The sequence below is a fragment of the Pelobates fuscus genome, chromosome 13 (assembly GCF_036172605.1).
Source record: "Pelobates fuscus isolate aPelFus1 chromosome 13, aPelFus1.pri, whole genome shotgun sequence".
Taxonomy (NCBI): domain Eukaryota; kingdom Metazoa; phylum Chordata; class Amphibia; order Anura; family Pelobatidae; genus Pelobates; species Pelobates fuscus.
In genome coordinates, this window is record NC_086329.1 from 83,283,974 (window position 1) to 83,307,779 (window position 23,806).

The 23,806-nt window shown below is 38.6% G+C and overlaps 1 protein-coding gene across 1 annotated transcript; it reads right to left on the reverse strand.

Annotated features, from left to right (window-relative positions):
- Positions 1 to 907: 907 nt before the first annotated feature.
- LOC134582635 (serine/threonine-protein kinase N2-like) lies at positions 908 to 21,342 on the reverse strand. The gene is made up of 19 exons (XM_063439297.1): positions 21,306 to 21,342; positions 21,069 to 21,223; positions 19,160 to 19,250; positions 16,673 to 16,800; positions 15,779 to 15,938; positions 14,737 to 14,922; positions 12,753 to 12,836; positions 12,559 to 12,668; positions 11,670 to 11,813; positions 11,039 to 11,114; positions 9,532 to 10,474; positions 9,253 to 9,384; positions 7,151 to 7,336; positions 5,848 to 5,910; positions 5,132 to 5,208; positions 3,160 to 3,302; positions 1,994 to 2,098; positions 1,390 to 1,470; positions 908 to 1,111 (listed from the first exon to the last, which is right to left on the reverse strand). The coding sequence occupies exons 1-19, from the start codon at positions 21,340 to 21,342 to the stop codon at positions 908 to 910; spliced, it is 3,105 nt and encodes a 1,034-aa protein (XP_063295367.1).
- Between the last annotated feature and the right edge of the window lie 2,464 nt (positions 21,343 to 23,806).

Below are 23,806 nucleotides of genomic sequence, written 5' to 3' on the forward strand. Positions count from 1 at the left end.
CCAGACACCCTGAAGGATATGACTCCCGACTACACTCAAATGGAACTATGACATGCTGAAAAATATATAGCCGATGTGTAGTTATAAGGTACAAAATCCTACAGGTAGTAACCCAAAATCTGGAGGAGAAAACCACAAACCAAAGGGCACACAGAGGGTTTGGAGGAGGGTAAGAGGTGCACAGAGGGCTTGGAAAGGGGAAAAAGACACACAAAGTGTGTGGGGTCCGTCTCCGAAAAGGGGTTTCAGACGCTCGACAACCATGTACCACTGCCCGCGTTAGGGAGACACAATGGCCATTCACTAGAGCACGTGTGTTCAGTTAAACAAATGGCAGCCACCAAGGGAAAGCACTTGAGCTAATTAGTTCTTTGAAGTTAACAAGCCAGGGGATGGTCGGGGGGTAAAAAAGGGAGAGACTCGTCATTATTCACGAAACAGGGGGTGGGGGGAGATGGATAACCGAATGGAGAGGGGAACAAGTCAATTCAAGAACGGACGGTTCACTTGCTGCCCAATAATTTCCACCCCTTGACAAGGTGCCATTTTAATGATATAATCAATGTTATTCACTTCACCACTCAGTGGTTTCATTGTTGTGGCTGATTAGTGTATAGTGAAATTGATCCAATTTTTGATTACTGTTCGCAATGTATGAGACTCATACTAACACCCTTTCCAGGAAGGCATGTTCCCTTTTAACATTTGCTGACTTTTTTCTATTTTCTTTCTAACTTTTTTCCCTCTATCTTTATTTCTATTAATCAATTGATCTTCATGCCATCTATTATGCACATTATCCACAATTATATACTGAATCAATTGGAAATAATAATACTTTTATTGGAATAAATAACAATGCTAATATGATGATTCCAGCGAAGTCCATCCATGTCTATCTCCAGCTTTAAATCCTATCGGAAACCCAGTCAAAATCTTTGAATAGCTCCAGCTCTACATCAGATAGTAACTTAGACTTGTCTGGCGGTGTTAGAATGGGGGCGCATGATGTGTGCATTCTATTAAAGTAGCGGACGTCGTCTGGTCCCTCGATGGATGGTACGCATGGCGGCCTGACACTCTTAAACAATAATGCGAACCAGTCTATTTGCTGTTAAAATTTCAAAAGGTTTAAGGGAAAAGGATGAGTAGGATAAGTAGTGTGTACTCTTATACAATCAGTAAAATAAGAATATAGAATAATAGATATAAAAATAGGGGTGGCTGTTCCATAGGGACAAGCAGATGCTGGGTATAATTTTCCTATGATCCCTGAATGCTTGCATATAAAATACATAAACTCCAGGAATATTGTATATTTGGTTAAAAATCTTAACTAAAAGCTAATATTTATTTAGCTGCTAGAATGTGTCTTTCTATTTGACATACTTTAAAAAAAGGGTGGCTCTTCAGATCCCAGGCATCATTCTCGCTGGCTCCTAGACGGACTTTGGGATCTTTATGCAAAAGCTGTAAAAGAAAATTTAGAAAAATGGAAAATATTATTTTAACTGAAAAAAACTGAGAATTAAAGGCATTTTCTTGCAGGTTCTGTAAAATCTTCCTTTATGAGCTCAGGCTGTATACGTTAGTACAGAGCTCAATTAACAGAAGGCACCATATCACCATGGCATCGTGTTCTGGTGCCCGGACATTGCTCTGCCCTAATCGATGGCATTAGTCACGCTTATTATTTCATTCACCACATGGAATTCTAACCTGTTTTATTCTGTAACTAGATCCATGTGTTTGTGACTGCTTGTTGTTCTCTGTTACAATCTAACACACCGAATATTCGCACAGGACCAGCTGTGTTTCCAGAGCCTTACAAATCAAACTGCCCGAGCCCACATTCACACACAATGAAATCATTATAGCACGATAAGCCATAAGAGTAGTACTGCTTGGAAGCAGGAACTTTAATCCTGGAGGGTCCAAGAATGAGCTTACTCAATCTATCTAAATTAGAAAGCACTATGTGTTGGCAACTTACACTTCTCAATATTGATCGCGCTTCTGCAGTCAGGAACCTCGGATAGTGCGGCGTTGAATAGACAATATTATACCTCACCTCTCTTCTGTTACCTGAGAAGGGATACTAATAGAAAAACTACAGTTAGAAAAAGTGCAGGGTGGGCATGGGATCTACGGTGGGTAATGTCTCCAATGTAAATGGTTTGCCAAAGCAGAACCAATAAATATAATATAAATAAACTGAGAGAGTATTATAGGGTTAAAATTAAACAAAGTGGACAGCACACTTGTGTGATATGAATCTATAAAATAAACATTCACCACAATAGTTAACATTCTAGTGGTGTGTAAGGATAAATAAATAAGGACATGGGCATGTCAGGGGACACAGAGAGGGGAGGAAGGTCAATAAAGCACTGGAGCCAGTGTTCGTACAAGCCCTGTCAGGGAGAGCGGGGGAAGCAGGGCAAGAGCACAAGCAAGAGTGTTTGCTGAGAAAGTCACCCAACGATCGTCCAGACACCAGGTGAACCTGCAAGACAGTTGACTCCAGGGGTATTTCCATCCCACATATGTTGAATTACCTGAGCCAGTTGTATACAGGCTCATTAAGGGTAATGCAACAATAACATTCTTTTTTATATTTATTTTATGTTCAAACTGTATTACACTATTTGGAGTATTTCCTCTTACAGAGACATTTGGGATATCATATACATGGTATATTCCTTATTTATTTACCCTTACACACCACCTGAGTGCTCACTATTGTGCTAAATGTTTATTTCATAGATTCATATCACACAAGTGCGTTGTCCACTTCGTTTAGTTTTTATGTCTGAATATATTTGTAAAATTTACTGATTGTTTTCACTGTGGAGATTAGCCGCACTTATCGTTACATCTACACAGCGCCTGTTTGTACCTCACACCTGGTTTTTTTTTTTTTTTCTATAGGGTTAAAATAAGTTTGGATAAAGTGAAGAGGGAGGTATTGGGTTCTGATATTTAGATACACAGTATAATGAGCTGTAGTAGTTATGGTGCTCAGGTTTACCTTTAACCCCTACCAGTCTACAGTTTGAAATGCTATCACTATTATCAATGGACTGTTTGACATCACACAAGGGATTTTGGTTTATAAATGAGGAATCCTACAAATTGGTAAAAATAAGCTATTCTTACCATTCCACACAGCATTATATAAATAACTGCGCCGAGACTCCACCAGTCAATAGATGTTGTGTATGGTTTACCGCGAACCATTTCCGGTGCCATGTAATGCAGGGTGCCACAATATGTTCTGTCTTGTTCTCCATATCCCATCCCTCAGAAAAAGAGAAAAGATAAATGTACATCGGTAAATATACAGATAGATGTTGCTGATATACAGTATATGTTATAAGTGATATTAGAATGTTGCTGCAAGGAGTTGGTGCATTGCAGTTGCAGATTCTCTCTGTAATTTTGTATAAAGTTTTACATGGTGTTTACGAATCTGTGGCTGACAAGCCAACCAATCAGAGTGCTCTAATGAGAATTCAATGTGTGGGAAAGCCTTTATAAAGGCAATTCCCACTTTAAAGCTTCATATTGCACTAGCCCTCGCAGGACAAAGAAAGATTTATTTAAGTTGTGTCAGGTTTAGAATTTTGTGGGCAGGTTTTTGCAATTGGGATTTTTAAGTGTTACATTGCAGGATGATGGATACTAAAGTAGCCTTTTTGGGGTTGAAGATAATATTTACAAGAAAAAAAGACTTCAGAAGAGAAGTATAATTTATTTTCTTTCAAAGATATTAGTTTTAATGCCTCCCTCCCAATATTATTATAATGAGGGGGGTTGGTAGGTGTAATTCATTGTAAAAGAGGGAGCGCTAGGGGATTGGGGACCCAATAGTGACAATCAATTTTGGGGGAGGGCTGGACAATGGCATGTGCAACCCCCATTGTTTAAAGGGACACTATAGTCACCAGAACAACTACAGCTTATTGAATTTGTTCTGGTGAATAGAATCAATACCTTCAGGCTTTTTGCTGTAAATACTGTCTTTTCAGAGAAAATGCAGTGTTTGCATTACAGACTAATGATAACTTCAATGACCTCTCCTCAGATAGCTGTTAGAGATCATTTCTAGGTCATGGCTGCCTAAAATGCATCTAAACATTCAGTATCTCCTCCCTCTACATGCAGACACTGAGCTTTCCTCATAGAAATGCATGGGTTCAATTCATCTCAATGAGGATATGCTTATTGGCCAGGGCTGTGTTTGAATTGTGCTGGCTCTGCCCCAGATCTGCCTCCTTGACAGTCTCAACCAATCCTATTGTGAAGCATTATGAGTGGCTCTGGCAACAACTTCTGATGATGCCAGCAGGCAGCTTGCTAGTCTGAGACAAACAGCATATGCACAGCTACATTTTCAGGCTTGAATACAAGTAAGATTTTGCTATATTTAGGGAGGCATGAGGGGCCCAGGGGGGCTAGATGGTGGTTTTAACACTATAGGGTCAGGAATACATGTTTGTGTTCCTGATCCTTTAGCGCTCCTTTAAATATTTAGAGCCCCTACCCAGCACTAATGAATGTGGTGGGGACATTAGGTTCTCCCAGTATAAAATGAGTAGCCTTCCACCAACTGTCGACCTGCATTATTGATTTTTAGCCCCCCACCAAATGCCCACAGGTGGGGATACAAGTGACTATGTGCTCCCAATTATTTACTATTGACATTGGCTGCCCAGTCGCTAGTTTTAAACAGTCCCTATGGCAGTTAAGGGAAGGGGGAGGTTTTAAACTTCCTTATAGTCATATGGGGATCTTAATGGTCCCCACAGGGATTTTATTTATATATTTTGACCAACTGCAACATAATTAACCCTTGCAGATGCCAAGGCTTTAACTATTTTCATTCTGGTTTCTATAAATGCCTAGGGGAAAGAAGTTTGGAAAATTTGGCTGCATTTCTGACAAAATTCAGTCAGATGGGTTTGCCCCATTCAGTACGAAGCCAATCGGACTTTAGTGAATAACGGTTTGTGTTTCATATATTCTTTTAATTCGGTTTGCAGTTTGATGTTATTTGTTATCTGTAGGTAAAGTAAAATTCTGCAACTTTGTGAGAAATGACTTTTGTTTAATATAAACTAATTTTTACCTTGTTTACTAAGACCAAAGTCTGTAATTTTGGCAAATCCATCTATGTCAATTACAATGTTTTCCAATTTGAGATCTCTGGATTTAAAATACATAAAAATAGTTTTTATTTTTTTCAATATCACTAGAGGCACTTGAATTACATGTTTTTTTTTAGCCTTTTTAAAGATTAGATTTAAAGACAAATAATATAACACAAACAGTTAACATAATAACATAACTAATCAATCAAACCACAGACACATCATTTTGATCACAATACATTAAAATAACACAGATAATATTTATGGGGACACTATGTATGTATGGAGCGTTCAATACATTTGTTATACACCTTCCCTTAGAAGGGTGACTTGATGCTGTCTTTACAAAATTGTGTCCAATTCAGGTACATATACACATAAAAAATACAGAAGATATAAAATATTTTACCTGAATTGGACGTACAACACGCAATTTTGTTAAGACAGCATCAAGTCACCCTTCTAAGGGTAGGTGTATAACAAATTTATTGAATGCTCCACTCCTAAGGTGAACTGCTGTTGGCGTCTTTCCCTTTCTATTTTACTATACAAAATTGTGGTGGGTGAAAGGGACTCCCACCAGAGTGTTGTAGCGTTTTGCAATTTACCATAATCACTACCTAAGCGCCTGCAACACACAGCTCTTTGTTCACTATGTATGTATGTTCAACTTTATTTTTTCCTGTACACTTACCTGTGAACAATATCGTTTTGATGCAAGAAATCCAGGCCGAGCACACAACACGCCGCATAAAACCTGTAGAAAAGAGAATAAGTTAGTTTCATTTTAGGGAAGGAAATTACGTTTTTGTACCATTGAAAATTTTGATTCCACCAATCCTGTGTCAATCTGTGCTCAGATATATTTCCTGCAATGTCTTGTATCTTCTGTATTAACAGTCAGCTTAATCTGTTTTTGATTTTGTTTTCAAATTTCTAGTCCACCTTAAAGGAACACTATAGGGTCAGGAACACAAACCTGTATTCCTGTATAATGTTAAAAACCACCATCTAGCCCCATGGTCTCTCTAATTAGAGTAACATCATACTTGTATTCAAGTCTGCAGCTGCCTCTGACCCCGATCTGCCTGCTTGGCTGACATAGTTTTCCCATAGGATTGGCTGAGACTGTCAAGGAGGCAGATCAGGGCCAGCACAAGCCAATCACAGCCCTGGTCAATCAGCATCTCTTCATGGAGATGCATTGAATCAATGCATCTCTATGAGGAAAGTTCATTGTCTCCATGCAGAGGCACTGTACACTGTACAGCACTTTCCCATGAAGCACTTCCAGCTGCCATCTGAGGAGTGGCCAGTGAAGTTATCACTAGGCTGTAATGTAAACACTGCATTTTCCATGAAAAGACCGTGTTTACTGCAAAAAAGCCTGAAGGGAATGATTCTACTCACCAGAACAGATACAATAAGCAGCAGTTGTTCTGGTGAATATAGTGTCCCTTTAAGTCATCAGATGACAACATTTGGTTAGGATGTCTAGCTAAGTGTCACGAGTCCATGAATATTGCCTGGTTTTCTGAGCTCTGCAGTCTGGTGCAGTACCTCATACTGCCAACACATTTCTGTGGTGCTGTTGCAGGCTGCTGTCCCGAGACTGAAGAGATCTGACTCTGTCCCCAGCAGGCCTTTCCTTAGGATGATGTTCTCCCTATTTAGTGTAGCCTAGCCCTTTCTGTGTCAGTTCATTGGATTTGTTCTGGAGTTGCTCCCTGTGTCCTGCTCCTGGAGATCCTGTGTCCAGAAGGTCAGTGACCCAGAGGCCTCCAGTTTCCTCATATTAAATTTCCCGTTTCTCTTGTTTTGCATTTGTGTTACCCACTTGTTTTCGTGTAGCTAACATACTTGTTATCTTTCCTCATTGTTTTGTATTTATATGGGTATTAATTTCCTACTTACAGTGATTGCTGCTGCAGTCAGCACCCTTTACCAACCAAACCGCGACAATCCGTTCCCATAATCCCAAAACTATTGTTACTTACACAGCTCTGGTTGTGGAAAATGGCTGAAAGTTCTTGTTCCTAATACTGGTCATTAAGTCCCCACCAGCGGCATACTCCATTAAAAAACAAAAATGACCCTGAGTCTGGAAACTTGCCAACATGTTAACAAGGAAAGGATGTTGTACTTCGCTCACAGTCTGTAGGATTTCCTTTTCACATATAAGCCTTGGAAATAAAAAGGGAAAAATTCAACTAATCACTTTTTTTTTTTTGCTGTGCAAATAATAACATTCATACTTGTAGTGCCACAACAACATTTACAAGCCTAGTAATAAGAAATTGTATAAAGCGTCAGCACGGCATGTAGAGTAAACGCACATTTTTAGAATATAGTAATAATAAGCTAGAGTCATGTCTGGGTATATATTAAGATAGAGGCTTGCTTACGAGTAGCTTTTCCAGACACGGTGACAACTGATGAAGTAACATAGGGTAAGAATGCTAAATCACATGCTAAGCCATTACCCAGAGGAGTACCACTGCATCTAAAAGCTCTACCAGAGTGTCTCATCCACGCAACATAAATGATACGAAATAAAAGATAAAAGAAAAAAAAAATGTAAGACTAAAGTAAAGTCAATGATAAAATGTTTTGACTGAACAGCTGAAGGCAGAATGGGAGTTGGAGTCCTTCAGGAATCCCAGCAAAGCTCATACAGGAGGTGTTATGGCTATATGCTATAGTGAGTCTGATGTTTAGCCAATTCCCAGTCTCTGGATATGAAGAATAGATGTAATAGAACGGTGAGGCAAGGCAACTCCTTTGTGTAGGCCTGGATCCCTGATCCACGGACTTGAGAAATGACAAAAGTTGAAGTCCTTCCCATCTAAGGGACAGCAGAAGAGTGGTATGGTTTGTCGCTGATTGCTGGTGTGGTTGATGCAAGGTGAGTAAGCCCTTATTGACCTTCAGCCCAGGAGTATCGTGGAAACGAGGAGCAGTTGCTTGCGGTTGAGTAATGTCCACAGGGTCCTGTCACCATCTTGCGTCTGTCGCCTCTGATCTCGAGATCGGGAATTCAGCCGGGACTGTACTTCTTGGGCTGTTAGCTTAGGACAGAAGTCGTGAAAGATAGCTTCTCATAGAGTCCTCAACGGGGTCACTCCAAGGCTGCTCTGTCATATTTACAGCATGCCCCTGATGGGAGAGTACCTCCACCATCCTGCGTTCAGAGTTGCGTTCCAATACACTGCTGTACGATTCCAGACAGGTGACAGGTAGCGCAGTGGGGACCGGGATAACCCCCACCAGCCCAGGGGGGACACAGTAGGTCTTTGCAAGAGAGTTGTGCTTCACAGGTCAGAAGACTGTCCGCCTCTCTTGCCTGGTGCCTTCACTAAGCCTCATCGGCTCCGCCGGAGATAAAGGCATCGGCACCTCTAAAAACCGGACCATACCATTCAGTGTAAGCAGCTGGTAGGGCACCGAATGTGTTGATTGTGAATGCAGATTGCCTCAAGAATACGCTTAAAATAGGAGTATTGTGAGGAGCACTGTCAAGATGCAAATAGAAACATAGAATGTGACCAATAAGAACCATTCGGCCCATCTAGTCAGCCCAATTTTCCAAATACTTTCATTAGTCCCTGGCCTTATCGTATGGCTAGGATAGGATTATGCCTATCCTATGTATGCTTAAACTCCTTCACTGTTTTAACCTCTACCACCTCAGCTGGAAGGCTATTCCGTGCATCCACTACCATCTCAGTAAAGTAATACTTTCTGATTTTATTTTTAAACTTTTGTCGCTCTACTTTAAGACTAAGTTCTCTTGTTGTGGTAGTTTTTCTTATTTTAAATGGCAACCAGCTGCCATGAGTCTCAGGCCTTGCCCCCAATTAATCACCTTTTTAAAGGCAACTCTTACACACAAATAAAAACTGACAAATAGTATCAACATCCAAAAAACTAATAAAAAAAATTAGGATTTTAAGTACTCTCCATTTACTGACCTTGGGACTCTTTGTGTTCCAGTTATGTCTTGTTTTTTTTGGGCTTTTAAAGCGAATTTGCTCTTTGTACGCTTGTACTCAACAAGCAGAACCTGAAATTTAAAATAGATATATATATATATTGTTACCTAGCATTTATCTTGACACCTTTTATATTGAAAGTGGAATTCACACCATAACCCACCTTTCCAAATGCTCCTCTTCCCAGCACACAGAGACAATCAAAATCCTGAATGCTCAGCCGAGCTCCTTGCTGAATACTGCAAAGAAAAGAACACACTTTTAAATATATTTTAAATTATATACAGTCCCCTCCCCCATGAAAAAACAAAGACCCAAAACAAAATTCTCCTATAACACACAGTATACGTTAACAGCATTGATGAGAAAGATGAATATCTCAATACCCCGCTGATGATGATGGATTTTCCACATCTGCTTCTGCTAATGGAACAGCGTCATAAACTAAACCCTTTGGTGGTCCAGTGGTTTCTTCTGCAATGTTATCAATATCAATAACTGCATCTTTCTCTGTTGATGTTTGGATGTTTTTTTCCATATCAGTAGCAGCACCAGGTGGTGATGATTCCACTTTCTTATTGTCCACTGCTGACACTTGAGGCGTGTCAATAACTACAGCCTCCTCTGGAGGTGGTTGGATTATCTTTTCTGTATCTTCATCGTCAGATGGCAGCAATGGCTCCACGCTCTCAGAGTCCTCTACTGGTAGTGATTGAGGATTAATAGCTGCATCCTCCTCTGGAGGTAGTTGGATTGTCTTTTCTGTAATTTCATCAACAGCTGGCACCGATGGCTCCACGCTGTCCGTGTCCTTTACTGGCAATGGAGTAGGGTCAGTAACTAAATCCTCTTCTAGAGCTGGTTGGATTGTCATTTCTAGCACGCTTACAATAGCTTGTGGTGATGGTTCCATGCTCACAGAGTCCTCTACTGCTACTGGCAGTGGAGCATTGTCAAACATTCTAGCTTCCACTGGAGGTGGTTGGATAGTTTCTGTACTAATGGTGTTGATAGCTGGTAGTGTTGAATCCACATTCTCAGTGTCCACTACTGGTACACTGTCAATAGTTGTAGCTTCCACTGGAGGTGGTTGGAAGGTCTCTTCTGTAATGGTATCAGCATCGGGTGTTAATGGGCGCATGCTCTCAGTGGCTACTGGCAATATAGGAGAGTCAGTAACAACATCTTCTTCTGGAGCTGGCTGGATGGTCTTTTCTGTTTCAGTATCCACAGCCGGCGCCGATGAATCCACGCTCTCAGTATCCGATTCTGGCAGCGAATGAGCATCAATAGCTGCATCCTCCAGTGGAGCTGGTTCGGTGGTCTCCTCTATAAAAGTAGCACAGAACATAACTTGAGTATTGTATATGATATAAAGAGATCAATAATGGATTAATTGCTTACATCATAATCCAAAAACTCTAAAGTAAAAGCATAAGAAAAAAATAAGGAACACAATCTCCAAGCCTAGAACTTTATTTGAATGTATTAATTGTGAGTTATGGTTTATAATATTACAATAACACCAATGTCGTTAATGGGAATGGCATCCAGTGAAAATTATGATCTTCAGGTAGGTATAAGTAATTTAATCTGTGTATACTGAATATGTTATAAGATGTACATCCTGCAGTATGGTTGTTAGAATGGATGTATATGTATCAGTCTCTCTACCTGTAAGATAATGAAACGTGAAATCCCACACTGGTTACTGAGTGCATTCACACTGCTTGACAAGCTTGACGTTTTCTATCACACTGGTGGCTAGTACTGGGGTACAAGGGTTCACCGCTTGTCAGTAACCAATCAATAATCATTTCTGCCTGATAGATGCCATTAAAGGCCCATGGGCAGTTTGATATTTAATGTGAGGCATGTTAAACATACACTTACCTTGTTTTGTGGAGATTAATTTCTTAATTGTTTGAAGCTTTGGCCTTTTCTGGGTGAAAGGACTGGAAAACGTCACCTATTCCAAAACAAGGTGAAAGAGTTAACTGCAGGAAGTAAATGATAATATCTTATTTTGCCAAACCAACATAAAAACAGACACACAAATGAAAAAGTAAACAGCTTCAAATCTGTTCTTCTACAGCTAATCACAATAAGAAAAGCCCTTTATTTAGACAGTTTATAACTTAATATAGTGTCCTTTATCTAAAAAAGTCAAAGATTGCTAAAGATGCTATAAGTGGTAATGTAGGTAATATGACGTATATACAAAGGTTTATTCAATAAACGGCAAATTGCATGAATTGAAAACAGAGTCCATTTAAGCTAAAAATCCAAGGTACTACTATTGCTGACTTAAGGAATGCTTTCAAATCACCTATTGTCACCTAAGTTGTGCAATTCAGTTTACACTTCAGTACAGTTTGATTTATATTTATACACTTATTCACTAAGTGTGAATATTCACCAGCTTTCAATTGTAAAGTTGTGTAATGTAATCATTCTTTTGTTTTCTGTATTATTACATTAAAATATAACTATAAATTGATAGTGGCCAGAGATTGGTTCTCACCTTGATGAAAAGGGTGCCCTGTGGTTCCAGTTGTAGACACAGTTCCTGTTTCAGGTTCAACAGGAATTCTTCCAACTTCAGAGTCTTTGTGGCACACAGTGATCTCTGATCATGCCAATATAAGGATATTTCTAGCTCCCGAGACTATGTAAAAATTAAATTAACAGTACTTATTTAAACAAAAAAAGTGTTTGATTAATCATGTTTTCGTAAGGAACCATTTCCACACATTTAAACCACATTTTACCATTTTCACATTAAAAAAAACTAAATTATTTTTCATCAATATATAGGTTAGTAAATGAATAGATATAAATTTGTTTAAAGTGTTATATTATTTGCCCTATTACTAGCCACACTACTAGTCTTCCGTGTGTGGGGTTGACACAGTAGGACTTGCTCACTTTGAGAGATTAATCGCAGTTCATACCAGGTCAGGTGTACAGAGCATTAAGCAGACCCAGACGTGGTGGGTATGTAAACATAAAATCAGTTTGCACCTATACATTTTCTATCCACATGGCAAGCTTGTGTATTGGGGAAAATAAGCAATTAAACAACATGGTTAGTTAATGCTTTACAGAATGCCTTTAACTAAAAAGTTATAAAAAGTCAAGGTGGCAAGGTTTTCTAAAATATGCAATATATCACAGATTGTTTAAAGAATCCTATAACAATATCTAGAGAAAGATAAACTAACCCAATGTTAAATAACTCTACATTTTAACTGTCTGACACATTAAGGTCCTAAAAGGTTTAAAAATAAGAGTTCAATTAGACAACTCTTTACAGGATTTGAAGATTTATAACATATTAATTCTACCTGGGGCCAAAAATGGATTCATACTAAAACAAAATAAAAAAAATAATACACACATGCCATATGTACCTTATCTAAATCCAGTTTAAATGTCTTATTCCAGGATGGGTTGGAAACAGTTTTCCAACTTGTTGAACCCACTGGAATATGATCGATCTTCAGCTGAGTACGGACTTCACCTGTAAGGAAATTTCAGGAACTCAACTTAAAAGGCTAAGAGTATTTTAATTGAAAGAACATTTCTACGTGGCTTTGGTCAATACACAGAATATATAAAGGTTCATCTATTAGCTTTACACAAAGCTCTAAGAGTTTGCTTTCATCAAAGGAGTCTAATCTCCTGTATTCTGTAAAAAAAGCAAAATTAACAAAAAAATAGACAAATTTATAGTCAGCCAGGTAATACAGTCTGAATATAAGCAAAGAGATATATGTGAAATAACACAAGAACTAATTCACTAAAAAGGTGTTAAAAAATTATGTTCCTGCTGTCGGTCTTTTTTGTTTGACAAATAATGTAAAGAATGGAGTTTGTACGATGAGTGAGTCCAAGTTTATATGTGGGTAGAGTAGTTTGGTGTTGACCTGCTACAAATTTTGAACAGGATATATTAATATTTTGGGTGATAGAATTTGGTTGCTAAACTTTTCAATAGTCTATAACACATGCCTACTCTGCCCCCTCTGCCCCCTCCCCCCCACACTCTCCTTTTCCCCTCCCCAGTCGTAAATACCTTCATATGACTGTTCCATCCCTATTCCTCAGGCCTTACTTCACAATCAACTCAGTGAAGACTGCATTTTTTCTCCCCACTGGCACACTGGATTAAGGAGGTACCATCCTGCAGCCTTGTTTTGGCACACTGGATTAAGGAGGTCCCATCCTGCAGCCTTGTTTTGGCACACTGGATTAAGGAGGTACCATCCTGCAGTCTTGGTTTGGCACACTGGATTAAGGAGGTACCATGCTGCAGCCTTGTTTTGGCACACTGGATTAAGGAGGTCCCATCCTGCAGCCTTGTTTTGGCACACTGGATTAAGGAGGTACCATCCTGCAGCCTTGTTTTGGCACACTGGATTAAGGAGGTACCATCCTGCAGTCATGGTTTGGCACACTGGATTAAGGAGGTCCCATCCTGCAGCCTTGTTTTGGCACACTGGATTAAGGAGGCTTTCTTGCAGTTAATACTCCACAGATATTGAAGTGCTACAGTTTCCTAGGAGGTTTGATACCCTCCTGTGTTATACACCCCTGGGTATGACATTATGTCAAGGCTTTTCATGGTGATCTGAGAGGTAGTCCTATCTTATTTATTTATTTTTTGTCACACTGTTCCATGCTTTCTACTATACAGTAACGTTTGTGTAATATTGTATTTGTTTCATACTATTAGCATTTATTATGAATGTACAGGATTACATAATAATGTACTGTTATATATCACAATGTCATTGTTAGATACATGTAATAATAACAACATTTTAAAGGCAATTAAATGGATGAGAAAACTAACCCAAAACATTGCATTAACGAATAATCAGGAAAGTCCAGAGCATAAAATTGAAAGTCAGGCTGTGAGCTGTGTTCAAGTCTCAGAATGGTAAAGCCGCAATCCCAAAGAAACAATGAAATCATCAATGGGTAAAGTAGTCGAGATATCGTCTACTGATTAGATAAGACGATAATGTAAGGGGTATTGTGAGACAGTATTCTCCCCATGGACCAGGAGGACGTTTCAAAAGGCAACTTGTAACTTGTTTAGAGGAGGATATAAAGTTGACAGATAGGATTCCCAGCTTGAAGAATCTTTGGTAAATCACTTAGTTTAGAGTCGCTTCATACAGAATATGTAAAATAATTTGGTGGAAAAAGGCAATTGTGGAGGGATATCTGGAAATATGTTTTGTAAAACTGATCTCCTTGACAACACTTTCAGTATTGTGATTGATTGGCAGGGTCTTTGTGAAGGACGGAGAATCCTATTAGATAATAATATTTGTATTTCGCTTCCATTCACCCCAAACAGGAACATTGCAGAGTTAAAGGATCCAAGTTTCCTACACAGACTTTGTCTAACCATGACCAGTCAAATGTTACTGGACTATGATTATAAATTCTGTCAGTAAATGGTGGGATATGTAGTTTAACAAATGTTGCAGGGAAAGGTTCGATACCCCAGATATTGAGCACTGTTATTGAGCGTCACTGTACACATAACGGGATTAATAAGATAAAAATCACTGTACTAGAAAAGTCAAAAGTATCTTGGATGTTCTGATTGCTGCCATGGTTGTTTCTCCTGATCCGGTTCAGTAATAAGAATCTTCCTCGGCGCGGACTCCTGCCAGGGAGAACATCTGACGGGATCTTTAGTCTGCCAGGTACATTCTCCAGAATACCGTGACAGCCCTTTACTCGCACTTTCAGAGTACCTGTCAAAGAATCAGAATAAATATTGTAACAATGGCTATTACACTTTCACATTTATGTTAAAGAAAACTTTGTGTTTGGTCTAAGTAGCACACACAGAATATGAAATGATTAGGCAGCTTTTACATCTTTATCAGAATATAAATCAACCAAAACTGAACTTACAAACAGATAAAAACTCAGTAGCTTCAGTTAGTCCCTGCTTGGTACTCAGACAAGGTTTATCTCACTTGTGCCATTAGAGAGGAAACCTATACTATTTGCATTATTAGATATTTCTAAACACCCACAGGAGTAATTCAGAACCAGAATGCAACAAGTCCACGCTATACAAGTTGGAACCCCTCTATGCAAAGTGAACAAGGAGTCCACGTCTGGATTAACCTTTACACTTAGTGGGACTCTAAGATAATAAAAAAAAAAGGAAAACTGAATTCATGAGAATACCAAGAATGGGCAAATTCTCAGTAACATGTCATTTTCACATATTCAGATTATTATAAACTGTGTCTTAGACAGTAAGTAAAGTCATTTATCTAATTGCCCATTAGTAAAGTATTCCTCAAAGTGTAATGCTTAACTTGTTTACTTAGTTTATGCTAATAATTCACTCAATAAAAAGTTATGCAGAAAGCTAGCTCACTACATTTGGAAGAATGATGCTAAGAGTTTCATATTGTTATCATTTAAAATGTCACCGGTCACATTTAAACTTGCATACACGTCACATAGAATAAATCCTGCTGGAATATCGGTAGACTAACTGCGAGTTTCCTCCAGTCAGACTCACAGATGGAAACATGCTCGGATATACTTGTTTCGTTTATTCACAGATCTCTCAGAGACAAAAGAACTTACCCGTTAATGCTATGGACTTGGATTTGACTGAACCAAGGGACAGTTCCTCGGTGGTTATACTCTTCCTATGGTGGCCATCAGGAAGTTCTTTCACTCGTTCCTCCAATGAATATTTAAGGAGGTCCAGCTTTTCATTTGACGCCTGTAGTATCGATTGTGCCTGTTAAAAAAAAGTAGAAAAAAGATGAAGGATCAACAGAACGACAGACATTATCTGCTGCCAAAAATATCTGGAAGTTGCTGTCTAACATGAGCTGATGTTCAAGGTTAGACACACAAGTCCTACGAGTGTGGCTCATACTTTCACTGTATTTATAAAGGGTGTTATAATTCCACATCATGTTCAATGTATAAAACTCAGGATTAATCACTAAAGTCTGAAATCTGAACTGCAAATATTTAAACTAAAAATAGTGATCTGGAGAAATTCCATCTCGGCTTTAGCCAGAGCTGCTCTATGTTTGTCTCAGTTTTGTAATTCAGATTTGAATTCTCTACAAGTTAGAGTTTATTGAAAAAAAACCGTAAATAACTTAAATGCTGAATGGAAAAGAGAAAACTAGTTGGCACGGATTTCCATAGATTGATATTATGCTATTGGCTTTTAATAAAACTAATGGGAATTAAACAATTGGGAGAATTTTAAATAGAGCACCATAGAGACAGAATAAAATACAGAACAAATGGTCCAATAAATACTTCAAACAATTGAAGTCTCAGAAGAGAGAATATAAATTGTTCATAAAGCAGATTTTGTTGGCGCTTTATAAGTCATAATAATATTCCATGGCTACTTGGCTAATGCCAATAAACTTCCAACCCCTTGACAGACATTGGAAGCCCATTATTCATTCTGGGGATGAAATGGTTAAGAGAATACACTTTGTAACTGACCTCAACAAGTGGCTTTCCATCCAATTTCTGGATGGCATGTTTGGCTCCTTCAGCCACGGCACGCTCGATCACAAATCGGTGGCTCAACTCCTCAATGCGTTTCTCCAACGGACTAATTGCAGGTGTTGCTAGGACACAAATTATTAAATTGTATTATATTAATGGTAAAAAGGAAATCGACATGGTAGTTTCAGGTGTCACAGTATTAAAAGGGTAATTTCTATAAGGTTTCTCTACATATTTCTATATGTCTCAGTGCACTGTTTCAAACACAAAACATTTTAACCGCTTTCCGACCACAGACAGAAATGTCCCATCAAGTTTGTCATTGCCTAAAGGAACCTTGGAAAAGTTCTGTCATTTATTAAAGTTAACCCCGGATCACCGCAATCGCGGGGTTAACGCTCCTCTGGTCTGTCTCGGTATTCAAGGCAGACCGGGAGCCCCCGATCGTGCTGTCCCTGCAGCTGTGATCGCTCTGACAGTCTCTGACTCTTCTGCGGCCAGTGTGAAGTGCATGGAGACGGATCAGTGATGATCTGCTTCTCCCTGTAAATAAAAGTTTTTAAGTTAAATCCCACCCCCTTCCACCTGCTTTAATATAATTAACCCCTTTCATGCCAATTGATCACTGACTACAGTGGTCAATTGGCAGGGACTACATTTTACAGTCATCAGATTTTTATTTTTTAAACCCTGAGGGTTAATTTTTTTTTTTTTTTTATCCACAGGGGTTACATTTATTCTATTAATTCATTAAAATATTTTAAAATTATATATTCAGCTAGCTGGGGTGCGTGGAAGTTAGTGGGGAATTGGTGAATTCGGTGTTAGGCTAGCTTGCCTGCTAAAAAGCTCCAAAGTGGGACATGGACACATCAAAACTCCATGAAAATTCACACTTAAAAACCTGTACTTGTCACGTCTCGTTTACAGCACTGTAACATCACAAAATAGTGTCTAGGTCATACATTGGGCATATTGGTTTACTCAGAAGATGTAACTGAGCATAATGTTGGGGATATTATGACAGTGACAAATATCAAGTGTAAGAAATATTTTTTTTCCTTTCACCATAAACATTGGCATAAATTAGTGAAAAAATGGTGACAAGTTAGGGCACAATATACGCCATATAAAATACCCTGGGGTATCTGCTTTATCAAATGAAAGCCCTTTGTGGGGTTAAACAGTTAAACTGCTATAATACTCCAAAATGAGACATAGGCCTGTCAAATCCATCTATGAAAATTCTAATTATAGAAACTGAAATGGCCTTGTCTCTTATATGGCATTGTAGATTCACAGAATAGTGCCAAAGGCATACAATGGGGGTATCATTATACTCATCAGATGTAGCTGAACACAATAGCACACACTAGCTTTACGAAATACACATTACAAAACCTTGTTATAGGTGTAGATGCCAAAATAGAGAAAAAACACACTTTTACTCCAATATTTAGCAGAGATTGGCGATGAAATCGCTACGTTAAAAGTGTCAAGATAACCGTGGGTAAATAGCCTGTGATATCTACTTTATATAAATATATACTTTTCTGTGGCAAATTTTTTTCTGTGATGGCTACTAAACCTACAAGAGAAACATACCAACTTCTAAAATTGTCTCACATTGAAATGTTATTTTAGTCCTTGATTTTGTGTCCTGTAACTTTCATAATAAGATGAAATCCTACACGTATTATGTAGTCTATAGATCAAGATACATAAAGGAATTTATTTTAAATTACTTTTTGTAAGCTGGACATAGTATGCACACGCTATCATTGCCAAAACTGTGAAAAAAAATGTTTTTTTTTTCCATTTTTGTTTAGGATTTTTGTTTTAATAATTAATCAGAATTTATCTACGTATATGTGACATCAAATCAAAGCCCCTTTTTCCCTCTAAAAAAAAAAACCCGGTATATATTATGTGTTGGTGCAATAAATGACAGAGATGCAAATCGAATTTAAAGACAAAGAGCAAAATTCAAAAATAGCTTGTGTCCTTAAGGGTAAGACAAGCTTTTGAAGCTGTGTCCTTAAGGGGTTAAAGGGATATGTTAGACACCCATTCTGGAATAACTTGTCTTATACGGTTTCTTGCAAGCATTATTTTCTTACATTATTTGCAAATAATATAAGAAATAACATTTGAATCATAGCTGAATTCCCTTTGTCTGACACTTCCAAGAGCTGTATGTTTCCCCATAAACCCTTAGAGGACTATGGGATATATACAGCTCTCTCATAACTTTCTATAAGAGAGCAGAACACAAACCACATTCACGCGCACCCTTCACGCCTGACACATAGATCACCACATTTAATAGCTGGAACCCATTAAATTCTGACAGAATTTTTTGACAGAAAAACAACCAACCTCCCCAGGCTTAACCCGTCAAAAACTTAAAATACTGTTTCTTTGTTTCCCAACAATTTTCCTTTACAATACACAGAACATATGACATCACTGAACCTTTACCTTTATGTTGGAGAATCAACATGCGCAAAATTTCTATTTTTATTTTGCTGTCATGGAGTATTTTCTGAGCATCACTGAGATGTTTCTGATCCTGTAAGCAGAAAAATCAAATGGATAATTAAGATAAACAAAAACTGGACGTTTAGGTTTATTACCCCACATCGCCATGTATACATGAGCCAAGTTTAATTTTCACTGTCCCTTAAAACCCTTTTAAAGAGACAATGAAGTCACCAAGGCACTTAATCTCAGTGAAATGGTCTGGGTGCAGAGTTCCTTTCCCTTTTAATCCTACAATGTAAAACATTGCAGTTTTTTTAGAAATTATTGCTAGGTTAAAGTCACCTTTAAAGGCTGTCATACTGACAATGATTAGAGGTGCTTCCACAGCAACAAGTAAAAATCGGTCATGTGTCGCGGAAGCTCATAGGAAAGCATCAGATCTCCAATGCAACCCAGGAGGAACATTGGATTGGACCATCAGGAATAATGCCACGTTTCCTCACTGATGTTGCGGGATGTAGAGAGGTGGAAAAGGTAAGTAAAACTTTACTATTATTTTTTATTGCACATGTGGGGAGGGGGACGATGACATGTATTTGACTAAGATCCAGCGCACTCATCCATTCACCAAACAGCAATCTCAAGGCTCATATAATGTAGTTGCTTTATTTAAAAACACCTAACCTGGGCAAAAATAATGGGAATTTAGTTACAGTATATGATCATACATTGCATAAGCCTGCCACAACGTCAATGTACCCCATTCTTGGCTGGTCCTAATCTAGCAACCTAATGTATGCTCTTATGAGATTAATCCACCTCAACTAGGCAAAAACATTGGAGTTGTGGCAGGCTTATGCAACGTATGATCATATAATGTAACCAATCCCCCATTATTTTTGACTAGGTAAGGTGATTTTAAATAAAACGGTTACATGTTAATACATAAATTATTGTTTAGTGAGTGCGCTGGATCTTGTATGTTGTATGAATTGGCCCCCAGCACCCTTATAAGTATGCATGTTTAGGTGAGTGCCTCCCTCTTGGTTTCTTGTATTTGACTAGAGACAGGGGCACCTCAGCATTAGGGATACAGGTTTGTATTTCTAACACTGTAATGTTCCTTGCATTTCTCCTCTATTGTTGGTCTTCACCTAGAGATTTAATACATTTCCCTCTTTACCACCAAATTACTTCATATTTTCAGAACGGACACACTATTTACAACAACGGCAAAAGGAAAGCTAACAAAAAGGATTTTGCAAATGTGGAAACTATACATCAACATATTGTACCCCTCCGCTATTAACAAACTATTTTAAGACAACGTCATGGTAGATGGAGAGGATGTTGGGGAATACTCGTTTCCCAATCACCTTGATCCCTAACTTATCTGAAATGCCAGCCCCTTCTAATTAGACAGAATGTGCTCACTGGGACGTTTCGATTTATCCTGTATTTTACTTTCATTCACTCTTATGGTATTTACTTATGGCTGCCTATTCCTTGCACGTCCTTTATATCCTTTTCTATCATGTCTTTCCATGTTTTTTTCACCCCCCCAATATGTCCTGTAAATACATTGATTCAAACTAATTTAAAAAAACGAGAGAGTTGTGTATATCTTTGCACTAAAAAAGGGGAAGGAAGAGCCTTGTACTATTCAGCTGAGAGAGAGCCGTAGGCGAACTCCACAAAATGATGTCTTTTAATTTCAGTCCGATCCAGGAGCAGAAAGAGTCCATCAGCTCCCGGATCCCCAGCCTGCTATCAACTAAAATTAGCTAGGATGCCATCACGAGTGGGAAAAAGTCACACATTGCAGAAAGTGGAAGGAGTTTTCTAAAATGTAAATTAATAAAGATATAGTTGATCTTTAAGATGAAATAAAATGTGCCCAACATACTTTGGAGCGGCCGGTAGAATACGCCTTTATCAGCTTTTCTGCTTCGCTCTTAACTTTGTACTCATCTTCGAGTTGTTTCTCCAAAATGGCTAACTTGTCCTCATCTTGTGAGGAGCATGAATCACTATCAGAAGCAACTGGAATCTGGGGACCATCTGCAAATTAATAATAAGACAAAATCAGAATTACAAATGGCAGCAGACAGTATCACTCAATCGAGGTTAATGAAAGACAGACATCGAAAAGTAAAACCACGATAGCTGAAGCAAGTCATGATAGCAGCATCTAGTCTACAGTAAGTCACAAAGTGGATATAAAAATGGTGTAAGCAGGTTAATGATGGGTAATCTGGTCACTTTAATGGGATATGTGATATGTATCCAATAAATATTTATACATTTACAGAACACACACACAAAGTGTTTTAATGTACCTGGGTGTTCCCCTGCTCCTTGCTCGATAACATCGATTACTTGTGTTCCGCTGACCTGAAAAGGCAGAAATTAAAAGAATCAGAAAAAGTCTCTTTGCCAGACGAACAGGATCACAAGTTATTTGTGGCTCTCAGTGTGGTTACTATGTGCTGGATTGTCTGCGAGGAATCTCTGGTCCTGTCTGGTGTGGTAGACTCTGCTTCTATTAATATGGTGCAGATTGCCTGTTCCTGTGCTGTTAGTATTAGTGTCTCAGTGCTGTCTTTCAGTCCGGATATATTTATTATATACATGTACAGGATATATGTGTGTGTATAAGCATCCTAATAATACTCTATAGTACTTTCACTTGACATACCAGTAACTGAAATGAATAAGGGTCAAGGAATTCATACCACAAAAACCGATACAGTGACCATATGCTGTCACTGTGCTTTGGACATTAAAAACTGGAGCCATGAAAGGGTTAAATATTGAAGAAAGAATAAAATGATAGACCTGAGTGTAACCTCCCCAGTGTTCCCCATTACTAATCATATAAAGTGTCCAATCTGTATTCTCTTTATCCCCCATCCTGGACTACACTGGGGATTTGGTTAACATGATAAAACTCTCAGTTAATTATATGAAGAACTGGAATCTCATACAGAAAATCAAGTCTTTTACTTACATCACAGCATACACATGGAAAACAGGAAAAAAATGTTCTACTATTTGCCATCTTTAGCCACGTGATCACCACAGCAGCTAAGCAGTGACTACTGTCTAAGCAGTGTGTACTGACTGAACTGTGCTCAGCAAGGATGATGTCACAGTGATGTCACAGCGAACAATCAGACCATCTGTAGCTATCTCTGCCTTTCTATACTCCGTATAGGAGGAAATGCCCTAAATACTTAAAAATGTAAATAAAATGCATTCCCCAGTGGAAATTAAAGTTTAAAAGTATATATATATATGTATACACACACACACACAGTGAGGGAAAAAAAGTATGTAATCCTCTGTCGATTTTGAACATTTGTCCACTGACAAAGAAATGATCAGTCTTTAATTCTAATGGTATGTGTATTTTAACAGTGAGAGACAGAACAACAGAACAAAACAAAAGTGCAGAAAAACGCATGTCAAAAAAGTTATAAATTGATTTGCATGTCAATGAGTGAATTAAGTATTTGATCCCCTATCAATCAGCAAGATTTCTGGCTCCCAGGTGTCTTTTATACAGGTAAAGAGCTGAGATTAGGAGCACTCTCTTAAAGGGAGTGCTCCTAATCTCAGCTCGTTATTTGTATAAAAGACACCTGTCCACAGAATCAATCAGATTCCAAACTCTCCACCATGGCTAAGACCAAAGAGCAGTCCAAGGATGTCAGGGACAAGATTGTGCACCTACACATGGCTGGAATGGGCTACAAGACCATCGCCAAGCAGCTTAGTGGTGCGATTATTTGCAAATGGAGGAAACACAAAATTACTGTCAGTCTTCCTCTGTCTGGTGCTCCAGGCAAGACCGCAAAAACACAAAGCCAAGGCAACAAAGGAGTGGCTCAGTCTCCAGACGTTAATCCCATAGAAAATCTGTGGAGGGAGCCGAAGGTTCGAGTTGCGAAATGTCAGCCTCGAAACCTTAATGAATTAGAGAGAATCTGCAAAGACGAGTGCGACAAAATCCCTCCTGAGATGTGTACAAACCTGGTGACCAACTACAAGAAATGTCTGACCTCTGTGACTGCCAACAAGGGTTTTGCCACCAAGTACTAATTCGAAGAGGTCAAATATTTAGCAAAACATACAAAAAGATGGGGTAGACCACCAACTCCAAAAGAGGAGGTGGGATCTACTCCAATCCACAGATACCTCCAAATGTAAGTATAGCTAAAAAATGGTGGGGACCTTTATTGACAATCAAAAAAAATATATATAAATTAAATTAAAGTAAAGTCAAAATTGCTAGATACCCAAATGAACTCCAAAAAACAACGTGTAGCAATCATGAGAAAAGTGAAAACTTCACCTAGTTAAAATACCCGGTAACTAATGTCATGAAGACAAAACATAGGTAATTAGGGGCTAAACGTAGCTCATACTATATGGGCCTTAATAGATCCCCAAGTAACGTCACATTAACCCCAGACACCTGATGGTACCGTTGGAAACACCTCTAAAGATAGTGAGGACCCAACCCAATAGCCAAACACAAAAATCCCAGTAACTGTAAAGGAGGTAGAAGTCACTGGATAGGTTCCTATGGGTACTGGTCTACCTATTTAAATCAGTCGCAGAGGCAGTAGCTAGTGGACC

Excerpts from the sequence above, each read along its gene's own strand:
- LOC134582635 (XM_063439297.1), bottom strand. The coding sequence starts at position 21,342 with ATGACTTGCTTCAGCTATCGTGGTTTTACTTTTCGAT. Across the intron at positions 12,837-14,736 it reads AGATACTTTTGACTTTTCTA|AATACAGGAGATTAGACTCC; the intron begins GTACAGTGATTT and ends CTTTTTTTACAG. Across the intron at positions 1,471-1,993 it reads CGCGATCAATATTGAGAAGT|CTTTTGCATAAAGATCCCAA; the intron begins GTAAGTTGCCAA and ends TTTCTTTTACAG.